Here is a 16,728-nt window from a genome sequence, read left to right on the forward strand (position 1 = left end):
GGGAAGGTTTTAAACTATGAATTTAATTTTTATAATGGATACGGGGAGCTTTTCTATTTCCTTTTGAGTGAGCTTTATAGTTTGTGTCTTCCAAGTAATTTGTACAGTTAATCTAAGTTGTTGAATATATTGGCCTAAGCTTATCATCATATCCCCTTCTTATCTGTTTAATCTCCTCTTTCATTCTTGATACTGGAGGGTTTTTTTCCTGATCAGTCCTAGCTGGAGGTTTATCCATTTTGTTATTCTTTTCAAAGAACTGTCTCAATCTGCTTGATTTCATTGTTCTTATCTACATTGTAGGCTTGTAGAGAATATGTATAAGTTTTGACTAGAAGAACTGGTTTTGATTTCCGGATCCTCTACTTCATTACTGTAGAGGACTGGTCCCTTAATATTTCTTGGCTTACTTTCATGTGAAACACTAGTACTTTATCATGGAATAGTGTTACTATGAGACTGTAATGAAATAATATGTCATTTAAGGACTATATAAGTTAAAAAACATCATGTAAATATTTTTTGCTCCTTGGTTTTTATTATAAGCATCTTTGTAGTCTTCCATTTCATCAGCCGTTACTGTAATTTCATATTTTCTCTTAATATTTCGTTACTAACCTTTTTTTAGAGTTACAATTTCCAATCTTAACACAATTGTGAAACAAAAATAGGAAAAATAAAAATTGAGAAACAAAAATAGGAAAGTTAAAAATCTTTTTCCAGATGAAAGCTAATAATTTTACATATCAGATTGTTAGGGTAGAACACATATCAAACGTACATTGTGGTATGTGACAGAGAAAAACTGTCACTGTCTGCAAGAAAGTACCAGTTTTCTTAGATGTAATAATTCTGTTTACATATGTAGATCTATTTTAATACATTTTACAAAATTGTTAGTGATCTGACATCTAGTAGATCTCACTTTAAGGGGTAAGAGAAATATGAGCAATTGCTGTCTTATTTACAGCTAAACAGTGTTAAAACTTTGTTTTAATAAATTATCTGAATTGCCTCAGTAAGGTTGCACCTCATTGTGTTTTTAGCCAGTTGACCATTTACCTGAAATCTATGAATATTTTCTATCTGTATGTAAACACACATACATGCACACACACCCAAAGGATTTTGCTTATATGCTGTTAGTAGTGTATGTTTGACTTGTTCACATTCAGGAGATGTTGATGGACTTAACACTTATCAGTTACTCTTTCTTGGTTTTCCTTGCATCACTCATTTTCATAAAGAGTAGTTTCAGTTAAGACTATATTCTTTGTAGGAGAGGAAGCAAAGAAGGAACTGTTTTTTATTTGAGTCATACAAGCTATATATAAGATAAATGACATTATTGTTGTTACATTTGTTGAGGAAACAGCCTCAACAGTGTAACATTGTTCAGGGTCAAAAGCAGAGTCATAGCTTGAACTAAAATTTTCCTGACTTTTAAGTGCAGTGTTTTTTGTTTTTTTGTTTTTTAACAACAGATTGGCTTATTTCCAGGTATGTTACCTCTGCTATCGAACTGCTGAAAAATTCAGATAGGAGCTGATTTTAAAATCCTTATTACCATTATAGTGTTTTTGATCATTTACTTCTGGATGAGCGTGATAGTAACTAGAGAGTACATGCTGTCTGGACCACTGTTGACTGTCTGGACCAGTCTTTGGATCGCTAAAATAATGACACTGCTTGCTTTCCCTCTAAAATAACCATATGTACTAGGCCTTCTAAAGTACATTTTATACTGTGGAGGTGCCTTTCTATGAGCTATGCTGCCTTCACATGAGCAATTTGGAATGGAATTGTACACAGTGATTCACATAAAGGTGAATGACAAATGTAAGATGACATTTTATATGCTCTGTGACCTTTATGGATATACTTATTTAGATTTGTCTTTCATGATTATGATGTTTCATGAATCTGCTTAATTTAGGAATAGTGAATTTTTCTATTCGCTGAGTTTACTGAAAGCATTCCATCTACACATCAGAATTATTTCTTTTGCAAATCACAAAAAATAGGAATGCAGATTTTAGAGTCTGTTAGACTAGGGGACAGTGAGGGATATAGATTTTGGCACAGTGAGGGACATCCAATTGTGGGTGCCAGAATGTTGTAGAAGGAAATAGGGAGGAAGAGTAAAGACTGCTTGACTCCATAATCACAAAGGTATCCCCAAAGACATGCCATTAACACAATGGGACTAGAAGGAAATAAGTGTTACGATCAGGCACAAATGCTTTGGAAGTAAATGTGCCTGGTTGCACAAAGGCAGTACTATACAAAGTTAGCTTTTGTGCATTGATTAAGGGAGGGTGTATGCATTAGTTAGTTCAAAAGAGTAGAAAAAGGCTAGTGATGCAATGTGCACTTATAGAAGGCTTTGGTTAGTATAGTAGTAGGGGCTAGAAATGAGAGATTGCAGGTCCCTAAAGCATTTATTCTAGATGTTATATACTAAATTTAATTAATAGAATGTCTATCAGTATAGCTAACTGTCTTGTTGAAGAGATTGCCCATAATAGAGATCCTTATTTATCCATGTAATTATTGGAAGTCCACAATGAAATTCAGGAAAATGCTATTCTAGAGTCTCTCACGTGTGTGTTTGGTATGAGTGGTAGCAAGACTAAAGACTATTATTATTTCATTATCACTCAAGGTTAGAGTTTTCTCTTGTGAGATTTTTTTTTTTCCATTGTATTTTGGTTCACTAGTGTTTGCAACTATATGTGATTTAGGGCTCTTTCATGCTACCATGGAGATAATAACAAATGATCTCTTGGACCACCTGTCTTTTTTCTGGTAGAAAGAATGGGTCTAGAAACTTGAAGAGCAGCTTGGCTCAAATTCTTCCCTGTATCTCTTAGTTTAATGCAGTCTTTAAGTTCTAATTTAGGGTCTGGTAGACTGAATGATGAAACTGGTGATACAGAAGTTGCTAAGGCCATTGGCAGGAGATAAGTCCGTGATTTTCTGATGTTTATACCTTCTTTGTTTTTTGATCTGTAAAGGTTATATTTGAAATTAGTTACTGTCACATTTTATTTAACTGATACTTTTGTATCTTTTTCCATTGCCTTGTAGGCAATCGCATTGCCTCCTATTGCAAAGTGGCCTTATCAGAATGGCTTCACCCTAAATACGTGGTTTCGTATGGATCCATTAAATAACATTAATGTTGATAAGGATAAACCTTATCTTTATTGGTAAGTAATATATTTAATTTTAGTACTTTTGTCTTAAGTATTTCAGTTTTATAAATATGTAAGAGTACCAAGGCAACATATTAAGTAGAAGATGTGTGTGTGTGTGTGTGTGTGTGTGTGTGTGTGTGTTTATTTGTATATAAAACTATAAAGATACAATTACATAAATTTATTTTATTTATGTATTTCTTGGTGTTGATTCTAGGCAACCTGCTTCACTACTTTTTTTCCAATTACAGTTTAAAAGTTAAGGGTTACAAACCTTCTCTGTCCACTACACATCAGTCAATATCGATTAGTTGTGGGAGGTTGTTAGTGTACATGCTAATCCCTGATAAGGGGGAGGAAAAAAAAGAGAGTACTTCCAGATTTTATTTACTTTGCCTTTTTACTCTCCTTGTTCTATGAGCATAATTAAGGTATGCTTTAAAATGTTAATAATAACTATGATGTAAGAAAATACAATCAAATAATAAAATTAATTATTTGATAGATAACTAACAGAATGGGTTGATGAACCCAACAGTAGGTTGACCTGTAAGGACTGATAGCTTGGAAATTTTAGTTTGCCAATAATGCACAGTAGTGAGAACATCAAGCTTTCATTGATTGCCTTAGTATATACTAGGCATTGTAAGTGTTTACATGTAAGTGTTACCTCATTTAACATTTGCAGTGCTCTGAAATAAGACTGTCTGAGGCCTTAATCTTCACTACTTACTTATTGATCCTGTGCTTTGGTGTTTTCAACTTTAATAAATTGAGGATGATAACAGTACCTATCAGATAGGTTAATGAGAATAATTAAGTGCTTTTGTACATTGGTTCAGAAATATGAGTATAGAAAAATGTGACCTATTAATAGCTTATCAGCTTTGTTACAAAAGATTACATATGGGTAGTAATGAGAGAGTTTTAAACAAAAACCTGAACCTCCAAACATAAATGGGTTGAACTTCAGAATGGTCATTTGGCAGATCATACATTTATTTCAATAAGACCATCATTTTGGAGAGCATTTACACTTTGTGCTAGGAGTACAGTTTACAGCTAGGAGGTGTGCCCCCTTAGAAGGAGGTAACTATTTCATAGATACATCTTTTTTCTTCTCTTGACTAAAAATGTATTCCTGTGTTTAGTTACCTACATCATTTATCAGACTTGGCTCTTTTTTTTTTTTTTTTAATTTTAAGTTGTAAGCTATTTTGAAAGATATAATAGAATTAGAGAGCAAGTTGTTTTTGAAACAGTAGCTTTGTAAATGGTTTCTGTATTTGCTAATTTTGGTGGTCCTTGACGGTAAATGAGATCTACTTGGTAAGATTTTATATTAGTTTGTTTTTGTGTATTTGTGATATTTTACATTGAAATATCAATGGGTTTTGTAGTTTTCTATTTTCTCAATTTAAATTACTTCTTTTAGTTCTAAATCTAAAAGGTTTTAGTCTTTATTTGGTACATGTAATACCCCTTCTGACTCTATAGGAAAATGAGTTTTTATTTTATATGCAGAGTTTTAAAAAGTTTGTTTATTTTTGAGAGATAGACAGCATGAGCAGGGGAGGGGCAGAGAGAGAAGAGACAGAATCCCAAGCAGACTAGGTGATGTCTGCCCAGAGCCTGAGGTGGTGCTCTAACTCACGAAACTGTGAGACCATGACTCAGAGCTGAAACCAAGAGTTGGATGCGTGACTGAGCCACGAAATGAGTGTTTATTCTATATTTGGGGCCAGGTGCCCTGAAATGAGTTTTATTTAAAAATTTTGTTTTTCAACGTTTATTTATTTTTGGGACAGAGAGAGACAGAGCATGAACGGGGGAGGGGCAGAGAGAGAGGGAGACACAGAATCGGAAACAGGCTCCAGGCTCTGAGCCATCAGCCCAGAGCCCGACGCGGGGCTCGAACTCACGGACCGCGAGATCGTGACCTGGCTGAAGTCGGACGCTTAACCGACTGCGCCACTCAGGCGCCCCGAAATGAGTTTTATTTTAAAGTAATGTTTTATATTATTTTTATAATGCTTTTTAGATATATGGTTCTTTGTATCAGAGAATATTAAACAATTCTATTTTCTTTACAGTTTTCGTACTAGCAAAGGAGTTGGTTACTCTGCTCACTTCGTTGGCAACTGTCTAATAGTTACATCACTGAAGTCTAAAGGAAAAGGTTTTCAGCACTGTGTGAAATACGATTTTCAACCACGTAAGGTAGGTATAAGTAAATATTTCTATTGAGGAACACACAATTTACAATTCCCACTGTCTTCAAATTCACTTGTTATGACTTCTGTAATATTCTCTTACTGATTTTCTAATGACTCATGGTGCTTATTTTTTCTCTTCCCCTTGTCTGCATTTTCTTTTTACTTTTCTAACTTTTCACATAAAAAGAGGCTCTTGACCTCTTGCAGTGTGTGTCTCACTTGCTAGCTCATTGTGATTTATTCTATGTCATTCTTAAAGTAAATACTTACTGAATATTTCCTGAGTTCCAGACACTGTTGTAGGCACTAGAGATGTGACAGTGAACAAAACAGACCACATTCCTGCTTTTGTGGAGCTTATATTTTCCGGGAATTTTTATTCAGTTTTATGAGAGCTTTCCACTCTTATTCTTATCTCCAAGCTCTTTTCTTATATTCTCCTCTACCAAACGATACTGCCATGGGAATGTCTGTTTGGCCTCTCAACTTCAGAATATGTTAACACCGAATTTGCATCTCCAGTCCTATATCCATTATGTTCTAAATCCCTTGTTTAGATTAAGAAACTGCCATCTTCCTGATAGTGGGGACTTGAGTCACTTTTGTTTTTCATCCCCTTTTTGATCTTTACCAGTTCAATTTTCCAGTCCTTTACTTTGTATCTCTGTAATGTATCTTTCTTAAAAAAAAAAAAATCCTTACCTGCTGCTTGAATTCTTCATACTGTTCTCTCTTTATTTTGGATCCTTTGTCTTCTCCTCTCCCAGATGATTTCACACGCTAATATCTGATTTATATTCTTGGTCATATTATTGCATTGCTCAAACCGATCATTTGCTTCTTACTAACAACTAATTTATTCCATTAACATTTTTAGTCTAGTCCCTCATGATTTGGGTTTTATTTTCAGCTCTTTTTTTTTATACCCTTTATTGTGTCAAAACGGAGCTAGCACGTGTGTTTCACTTTTTTCCTTTTCAATTGTTCAATCTCTGGCATGAAAACATTTACATGTCTCCTCACTTGTGGCTGTAGGTCTTCAAATCTCACGTTATCGTTAGGTTCCATTCTACGTAACATGATTTCCATGGACTCTTTCCTTGATTTGCCTTGCTCTCAGATATAATCTCTCTCATAGCATACTATTTCAGTATTTTTTATAACGATTATTTGTTTTGAACCTTTATTACTCATTTATAAGTGCATAATTTAGTAACTGTTGAGATCAAGCTGTGTATTTGATTGATCTGTATATTCCCTTATTTACCTGCCACAGAGTTTTGAACTGACAATAATATATGTTGGATGAACAAATAAAATAATGCTTTAATAACCAAAAGAGTTTCCTGAAGGAGTAGGTTATATTTATCTGGACAGCTAATTTCTGTTGAGCAGTTGATTTTCTAGTGGTGTAAAAATAAAGGAGGTATTACTATTGATAAAATGAGATGAAGGCGTAGGCCTCGTGGTCAGTGCTTCTTTGTAGGGCAGTATGCCAAAGACCTTTTCCACGTGGCTGGAAGAGGAAAAACAGTCACGGCAACAAAGATCAAGTCATTTAGGTTGTTACTTACTATGTGATATGTATTTAAAATCAAAAGCTTACCAGCTTTTCTTGTTGTTCTTGCAGCACAGTATTACACCCTGCAAAACTAAGTTAATTTTTGGAATTGTAGAGAACTAGAGCTTTATCCATGAGCATTAAGCAAGATTTTGCACCTTTTGACAAAGGGTTTTGCACAGGTTTACTGGAAGATACAGTTACTTAAAATTCCAACCACAGACACATTCTTGTATGTTTATACTGATCCAAAAATTTTGGTGTATAGCATATATAATTTTGTATGCTATGTCATTTTGTATAATGATCTATGTAATGTATAAATTTGCTATATGTTATATAGGAATAATGCAGTGTCTTTTCAATTTTTAGCACATTTATGAAAACAATATTAAACAATTTAAGTTATATTATTCAAATTATTCAAAGGCAAACTTATATGAGCTTTCTGTTACTTTAATTATAGTTCTGAGGAATTATGTTTGAAGAACATTTGCAGAAATTTTTCTTTAATAGCAGTTCTGTCTTATTCTTCCTCTTCCCTTTTCCTCTCCCCCAAATTCTCTCGGTCCTCCTTTACCTCCTCCTCCTCTTTTGCACATCCTTTCATCTTCCCCTGTCTTTCCCCTTCTTCTTCCCTTTTTTCCTCCTCCTCCTTTTCTTGTTCTTCTTCCCTCTAACTGTATTTGGTTTAGATACAGAACAAGTTTTTAGACTGGACATTCAGACTTCACAGTAGTTTGTATACATGTACATGTCATGCACTATGGATTTATACATAATTAGCTCTTTTAAAAGGTCAAGTGTTAAACCTCCAGATTTGGTAATACAGAGAGACTTTTCTTGAGGGAGTTTAAGCTGATCCTAGTAGTCCTGAATCTTCTTTCCTGAGATTCAAGGTTACACTAATTTCTGCTCTTCAAAAATGCTGGCTTCAAGAAGGGAGATATTACTCTGTGGTTAATGTTTTGGCCCTTGAAATATACCTCTGAATATAGATATTCAGAGGCCAGGTTGATATGTGTTCGGAATTTTTTAAAATTTTTTTAATGTTTATTTATTTTTGCGAGAGAGAGAGAGAAAGAGAGAGACAGAGAGCCACCCGGGTGCCCTGATACGTGTTTTTAAAAGTGTGCTGTAGGGGCGCCTGGGTGGCTCAGTCAGTTGAGCATCCAACTTTGGCTCAGGTCATGATCTCGTGGTTCGTGGGTTTGAGCCCTACATTGGGCTCTGTGCTCACAGTGTGTGGAGTATGCTTGGGATCCTCTCTCTCCCTGTCTCTCTGCTTCTCCCCAGCTCGTGCTCTCTCTCTCTTTCTCTCTCTCTCTCTCTCTCTCTCTCTCTCTCTCTCTGTCTCTCAAAATAAATACATTAATTTAAAAAGTCTTCTCTAATATCTAAAGATAAAAAATAAAAAATGTGCAATTATGTTATATAATTAGATTTATAAGATATAATTCTCTATCACCTGGGTTTTTTTCTAGAGGGATGTTCTTGGCTATTTATTGGACTCTATCTTTGTGTTAGAGTATCCAGTCATTTGAAAGTCCAGAATTTAAAATAACAAGTTACAGAAGGATAGGAGTTCCTATTTCCACGTGTTTAAGGCCAGTTATCCCTTATAGGTTCAAGGGCCTTTTTTGGATACCTGGCAGTGAGATTGTCCACCTTCTTTAAGAGCACACTTTACTTTTTATCCAAAGGAATATTTATCCACAGGAGCAACTGTAACAGAGATTGATGAGCCCACATATGGCAGAGGGAATGTCATTTCCTCTTCTTTCTGTTTGTTTTCTTGTTTGCTTATGATCCCGTGTATGTTTTGCCACATATTGAAGAAAATATTATTTAGGATGGGGTTTTCAAATATATATTTAAAATTTTACCTGAGTCCAATAAAAATATTTGCTTTATGTTGAAGCGATAGTAAAACTGTTTCTCTTAAAGAATATCAGCGTGGGGCACTTGGGTGGCTCATTCGGTCAAGTGTCTGACTCTTGATTTCAGCTCAGATCATGATTTCACAGTTTGTGAGTTCAAGCCCCACCTAGGGCTTTGCACGGACAGTGAGGAGCCTGCTTGGGATTTACTCTCTCTCTCTCCCTCTGCCCGCCCCCCCCCCCATGCTTTCTCTCTATCTCAAAATAAATAAACTTAAAAAAGAATTTATGTAAAAGAAAGAATATCAGTGTATCAATCATTCATTAATATATACCTGGAAAATAGCTTAAAAAGCAGGGATTCTAGGGGGCGCCTGGGTGGTGCAGTCGGTTGAGCGTCCGACTTCAGCCAGGTCACGATCTCGTGGTCCGTGAGTTCGAGCCCCGCGTCAGGCTCTGGGCTGATGGCTGAGAGCCTGGAGCCTGTTTCCGATTCTGTGTCTCCCTCTCTCTCTGCCCCTCCCCCGTTCATGCTCTGTCTCTCTCTGTCCCCAAAAAATAAACGTTGAAAAAAAGAAAAGCAGGGATTCTAAATAAATTCATACATTAGAATGGAGGTTCTTGATTTCTTGATCCAAATCCCAGTTATTTTCATACAAATTTAATTGTCTCTCCTCCAGAAATTCTGATTTATTAGATTTGGGATGCCACCCAGGGGAGTTTGCCAAATGTGCCAAACTGTTTTGAATTTCAGTGGGAACTTGTTATAAATACAGATTCTTGGAATTATAATTTCCATGTTAGGAATATATTTTTAACAAATGCTCTAGGTGATGTTTTTCATCTGACAAGTTTAGATAACAGTGATTTGAAGAGTATAAATAAGGAAAATTAGGGTGAAGCTAAGAACTAAATAAAATTGTCATTAACCAATAAAAAGCAATTTAACCCATTTGTTCTCTCTCTCTCTCTCTCTCTCTCTCTCTCTCTCTCTCTCTTCACACTATTTCCTTATGAGAAATACATTCCCATTTGTAATAGCTCTATATATGTTGATTCTAAGGAGTCTTGGTAGGAACAGGGCCAGGGAGTGATAGATGTTTTAAAAAAACCATAGATGCTCATAAACCTTGAAAACCATAAATACTTTGTTTTACTGTTTCATTATTCAAGATAAATGCATTCTCTCTCTTTTTTTTTCTTTCTTATTTTTCCAGGAGATGACCTAGCTAAATTGTAATCCTTTGATAAGGTGTTTAACTGGCCTTTCTAAAAGAAATCTTTATATTAAAACTTTTGCTTTCTTAGCTGTACCACTCACCAAATGTTTGACCTTGTGAAAATTCCGTAACGTTTTAGCCCACAGTAAATTATTAGCATATTACCTAAGATGTAGTAAGTGCTCAATATGTGTTAGCTACTATTGGTATTTGTATAAATATCATGGTATATTTTCCTATGAATTCTTATTACAGTTTTTTTTTTCGTTTGTTTGGTATTTTTTTCTAGATCTAGTTTTGAGTCTTAACTAATTGCAGACCTCAGTGGATGTACAAAATATCAGTATGCATGCACAGGTTGCAATTTTCCTCCCATTTCTTTTAAAATATAAATCAGAAATAAAAAAATATCAAGTCAAACATTGGTCTCTTTTGAATGGAAAAGACACTTGTCTGTTATATGTACATATTGATGTACCATGGAAAGAGAACATTAAAGTTAATTTTCCTATATCTGCTCTGACCTTCACTGAGATTAGTTCGTTCATTCAACTGTGCATTCATTTATTCATCCATCAGCTTTGTCAAATATCAGTGTTATGACCAAAAGCAAACTCTTTGATTGTAACTCCACATCTTATTATCTGGCTAATTAACTGGCTAACTGTATTAATTATCTTAAGTTAATGGTACCACTACCAATTTAAGTGAAAAATTAGAAGCCATCTTTAGACTTCTCTTTTCTGTATCAGCACTTTCAATGAGTTTTGTTAATTAGTCCCTATCTCCCTTCTTTTAAATTACTAATGTCCTTGTCTTAATTTAGACTTTTATAGTTTTCTTACCTCAACCTTTGCAGTAGTTTTCAGGTTTATCTTTAACACATTTGCCTAACTGTCCCACTTACTCAGTACTGCCAGTTATTTTCCTAAACTATGAAGATGATCATTCCATTTTCCTGCTCAAAATTCCTTAGTGATAAGACATTATCAAAAAACAAAGATTACCAAAGGCGTCCTAAAGTCTCTTATAAACTGATCTTTGTTATTGTGTCTAAATCTAAACACCGAGAAAAGTTTTGTCAGGCCTCTGTGCTGTATGTAAAGTATTAAGATTCCTCTTTTCCCCCTGTTTACTCAGCAATTTGTATTCATCCTTCAACCTTAGTCTTAAGTTTCATTTTACTCTTTTAGTGACTTCTTCTCGGTTAGCCTTCCTTCTCGTTTTGTCTTTTCTTTTCCTTCTGCGCTCAGTTAGTCATTACTTCTTTTGCTCTCATATCTGTGTTTTAGACAGTTTCCATGGTTTTATAATTGCTTTCATGTTTGCTTTCCTGGTGAACTCTCCTTAAGGGTGTATATGTTATCATTGCCCACAGTCTGGAGGGTACTGGGCATGAAATAGACTATCAGTAAATTTTTTAAAAATGCTTATTTATTTTTGAGAGAGAGAGAGAGAGAGCCTGAGTGGGGGGAGGAACAGAAAGAGAGGGAGACACAGACTCCAAAGCAGGCTCCAGGCTCCGAGCTGTCAGCACAGAGCCCGATGTGGGGCTCAAACTCACGAACCATGAGATCATGACCTGAGCTGAAGTCAGACGCTTAACCGTCTGAGCCACCAGATACCCTGACTATCAGTAAATTTTTTGAATGAATGAGTGACTCTGAGGAGTAAATGTCAATTTTAGGGGAAAAAAATCTCATCAGAAGGAAATTGTGGATAAAAAATAGGTATTAGTTAATGCTGTCTTCTTTATGGCTGCCAAATATGTATTAGGAACTGTTCTTCATAATTCTCATATATTGTCTCTTATCTATAATGTTCACTCCACAAAAAGGCATTATTATTCCCCCTTTTTTAGAGATGGAAATAGCTAAATGATTTGCCAGAAGTCATAGAGCTTGTAACTTGGGAACTCAGTTTTTATATCTATATGAATGTAAAATTCATACTGCACAGCCAAGCACCCTAAGTTATTTGGTACATAGGAGAAAGAACTCAATAAATATTTGTTAAATAAGTTCTTTCCTATATCAAGTATGTAAGTAACTATAGTAATATGTCTAATATTATTTATCTTAAACTTGTCTTTGGAGAGCAGGAAATCCTTTTCTATTTATAGACATTTGTTTATATGCATTCTATTTAGAAAGTTAAAATTTCTTTTTTTTTAATTTCAAGTTTTTATTTAAATTCAAGTTAGCTAACATGTAGTGTCAATTGGTTTCAGGAATAAAATTAAGTGATTTATCACTTATATAACACCCAGAGCTTATCACAAGTACCCTTCTTAATGCCTATCACCCATTTAGCCCATCCTCTACCCATCTCCCCTCCAGCAACCCTTAGTTTGTTCTCTATAGTTAAGAGTGTCTTATGGTTTGCCTCCCTCTCTGTTTTTATCTTATTTTATTTTTATTTCTCTTCCCCTATGTTCATATGTTTTGTTTCTTAAATTCCAGACATGGGTACAATCATATGGTATTTGTCTTTCTCTGACTGACTCATTTTACTTAGCATAATATATTCTGGTTCCATGCACATTGTGCAGATGGCAAGATTTCATTCTTTTTGATGACTGAGTAGTATTCCATTATATATATATATATATATATATATATATATATATATATATATATGGCACACATTTGGGCTCTTTCCATAATTTGACTATTGTTGATAGTTACAAATTTAAAATTTTAATAATTTTACTCCAAAATGATAAAGGTTATATTTCCTGTGTTACCTAGATGGCATTCTGGTGGAAAATTTTCAAACTCAATGAGGGTAATACAAGTAAATTTGAATTTTTTTGCATGTAAACTTCTATAAGATTTTTCTTAAATTTATATGAAGCTCAATTTTTATGGCTTCTTCTTGATAATTTTGTAATATTTAGAAATATGAATGGTTAAATGACTGACTTTAAAGATTTTCTTCTGCTTTTAATCAAGACTAACATAAATGTTCCTTTCTGATCCAGTAGAAGATTCCTTTTGCAATAGTTAAAGATTACCTAGACTGAAACAACTTTAAAAAAGACATGTGTTAAGGGATTAGTTTGACCTAACATTTTATTTTTATAATTGAGGAACAGTGTTCTTTGTGTTATTGTGTTCCATGAGTTGTTTAGTGCACTATTTTTATTTTCTAACTTGAAATGAATGAAATTGAATTTTGTTCAAAATACTTCAGACACCTTGAAATAGCTGATATTTTCGTGGCTGGGAATTATTATAGCTTTATGTTTTTCAAAATATAGTATTATGAAATAATTGAGTAGTGCTTTTAAGTAATCTGGGAAACAAAGTTTGTATTATATATTTTTATGTTTTTGTGGGAGAAACGAAGTCTAATTTTTTTCTTCTTAAACATTGAAGGCATACTTGTTCAAGTGTCTATAAATCATTTGCATTTTTTATATCTTAGAATTATATTTCTGTATTCTTGGCCTTAAATTGTTAAGTTTCAAAGAGAGTAAGGGTTGGATCCACAAATCATTGCAGAATTTAAATCATTCCATATCAAAATATATACTTGAAATGTTTTTGGTTGGCCCTAGGAATTATAAACTTAGAACTTAATACAAAGTTATTCCTCGATTCTTAATGAATATTCACACATTATTAAGTTAAAAGATACATAATTTTTCTTGGACCTAATAAATCTGAGTTGTGGAATTGAAACCACCTAATCTTATTATAAATGTTAAAATGTTGGGGTGCCCGGGTGGCTCAGTTGGTTAAGCGTCTGACTCTTGACTTTGGGCTCAGGTCATGATCTCACAGTTCATGAATTCAAGCCCTGCATCGCTCTGTGCTGCTAGCACAGAGCCCACTTGGAATTCTTTCTCTCTCTGCCCTGCGTGCACGCTCGCTTTCTCTCTCTCTCTCTCTCTCTCTCTCTCTCTCTCTCAAAATAACCAAACAAACAAATAAATAAATAAAACTTTTAAAAAAATTTTAAAAAAGTAAATGTTAAAGTGTTGTTCCTTTGACTTATCTTTCCTGACCATGCAATCCGAAATAGAATCAAGGTTAATCTTTCTCAGTTTATGCTGTTTTTTTTTTCCTTCACAGTAATCATTATTTGTCATTTTATATTTATTTACTTGTCTAATCTGTGTCTCTTTCACTACACCATGAATTTCAGGAGAGCTGGACCTATGGTCTTTCTGGTCAGACTTGAAACAATACAAATACAAATGGTACAATACAAGTGTTATTAAATGAGTAAACCAAATATAATTGTATTTCCATAATATTTGCATCTTGGTATAGTAGAAGGGGTGTAATTCCACAGTTCAAGGTATTCTAGGTCTGTCTCCATCACAGATTTATTCTTTATGAGTCACTTCTTTCATCTGCAAAGTGAGAAGTATGAGGGGGAACTTGGTAATGCGTAATTGTTAGTATTCTTTCAAGCATTCTTAAAGTGTGTTGTGAATGTTATGATTGCTTTTTAGGTAATAACTAAACATTACATATCAAGATCTTTTTTTTTTTTTTTATTTAAGTGGTACATGATCAGCATTGTCCACATCTATAATCGATGGAGGAACAGTGAAATTCGGTGTTATGTTAATGGACAGCTGGTATCCTATGGTGATATGGCTTGGCATGTTAACACAAATGATGTAAGTTTTTTGTTTTTTGTTTTTTTAATCTGTGCTTTAATGTATTTGAGTGTGTGATCTATCACTATTCATGACATTCATGAATTTTATAATAGTTTGGTAGAAACTTAATAGTTGTACTTCTGAAAGTTTTATTCAGTTAAATGAATTTTTAGTTCTTAAATTTAGTATAATTAAGTTGCTAAACTAGATGATTAGTGATGAAAAAAGGGAAATTGCTCAAATAAATTATTAAGTATTAGGTCACAACATCCATGCAATATTCTATTCTTTCTAGAATTTCAAGCATTAAAAACAAAAAGGTCTTACACCTTATTTGGATGTGAAAGGAAGACCTTACACACAGTGAATCAGTATAACGTGTAGTCACTATTATTTACTACAGAAATAGTGATAAATGCTGTGGAGAAATATTAAGTGGGAATAGGTATAGAGAGTATAGGTGTAGGGAAGGGGGAAGCCAGATGGTACAGAGATGATCTTAGTGAGAAGAGTTTAGGGAGCAAGTCATGTGGATATTTCAGAGAAATATCCCATTCACTGAAAGCAGTGAGTGCAGAGCCTTTGAGGCAGAACGGAAAGTTAATTGAACAAATAAGCAGCCAGTTTGCCTAGAACAGAGGGAGGAATGGACAGAACAATGTTGAGAGGTAAGGTTTAGACAGACCATAGAGGGTGAAATCATGCAGGCATCATACACAAACATAATACCTGGGCTTTCCCATCTTAGCCAGCATAAAAATCTTAGGAAGGGTTTCAGCAGACAAGTGGCATGATGCAGGCTCATATTTTTTTTTTTAATTTTTTTTAACGTTTATTTATTTTTGAGACAGAGAGAGACAGAGCATGAATGGGGGAGGGTCAGAGAGAGGGAGACACAGAATCTGAAACAGGCTCCAGGCTCTGAGCTGTCAGCTCTGAGCCCTCGACGCGGGGCTCAAACTCAGGGACCGCGAGATCATGACCTGAGCCGAAGTCAGATGCTTAACTGACCGAGCCACCCAGGTGCCCCCAGGCTCATATTTTAAAAATGTCCATCAGTCTGCAGTATTGAGAATATTCTAAAGGGAAAAAATGGCAGAAGCAAGGAGATCAATTGAATGACTTACTGTGATAATAACAAGCAGGTAATACGAGTTTTAGCTAGCATGTTAGCAGTGAAGGAGGTAATGCAATTGTATTCTGGAGGGAGCATATCTTGAGTTAAATCCTTAAAAGCTCTGTTCTGGGCTTTCCTTTGTCATTATCCCAGCCTCTTAGAACCAAAGTAAAAGATGTTTTCAAATGCCTGATGTTTTGCCTTCAAACCCAATAATACACAATCATTCCAGCATACCTGGTTTTATAAAAACTTGGCCTTTCTCTAACAAAATTCACTTCTCAGTGTTGTCTACATCTCTGCAGACTTTAATTTCCTTAAGGGCAGGGGTCTCTTTTTGTTCTCACTTGTATTATTTTAAATAGTACTGTGTCTGTAGTCCATATTTTCCCAGGGTCAAGGGTTGGAAGAGTACTCCTTACAGACATCTGAACCTTGAACTGTTTTCACATGACCTAAGAGCTGAGAATCTTGTTTTTTATTTTTAATTTTTAAAGGTTTTTCTTTTTTTAAGATACAAACAAAAAAATCAAGAAAGATTATGTGACAGAAACCACATGTGGCTGGTAAAGTTTAAAATCTTTACTATCTGTTCATTTATAGGACAAGTTTGCTTTTTTGCCCTAGAAACTCAAGGTGGGCCATAGTCAGTAAATTTTTGAGAATGACTTTGTCAGAATTAGAATGCACAGATGAAATTCTACTTTATCTCTGCCCTCCAGAGGGGAGACTTTTTATTATAGAGTGAAGGTAACCCCAATGACCTTGTTGGCTGTCACTACATCTAGTTATATTTAGAATGAAAGAAATGAAAAGAAAAAAGAAAAAAAGAGGGAAGGAAGGAAGAAGAGAAGGAAGGAAGGATTTTGATTTTTGAATTATTTGCAATAGTACACCAAGAAATGGAGAAGCCTGG

General features: G+C 34.5%; 1 protein-coding gene across 8 annotated transcripts in view; it reads left to right on the forward strand.

Moving 5' to 3' along the window:
* The window catches only part of NBEA (neurobeachin), a 680,460-nt gene that overhangs the window by 86,376 nt on the left and 577,356 nt on the right, over positions 1 to 16,728 (forward strand). For all 8 annotated transcript variants that reach the window (XM_047854707.1, XM_047854709.1, XM_047854711.1 and 5 more), the window contains exons 5-7: positions 3,091 to 3,212; positions 5,294 to 5,420; positions 14,594 to 14,713. In XM_047854707.1, coding sequence (XP_047710663.1) covers positions 3,091 to 3,212; positions 5,294 to 5,420; positions 14,594 to 14,713 — 369 coding nt within the window. The remainder of the gene's footprint in view (positions 1 to 3,090; positions 3,213 to 5,293; positions 5,421 to 14,593; positions 14,714 to 16,728) is intronic.

Source organism: Prionailurus viverrinus, chromosome A1 (assembly GCF_022837055.1).
Source record: "Prionailurus viverrinus isolate Anna chromosome A1, UM_Priviv_1.0, whole genome shotgun sequence".
In the NCBI taxonomy this organism is placed as follows: Eukaryota; Metazoa; Chordata; class Mammalia; order Carnivora; family Felidae; genus Prionailurus; species Prionailurus viverrinus.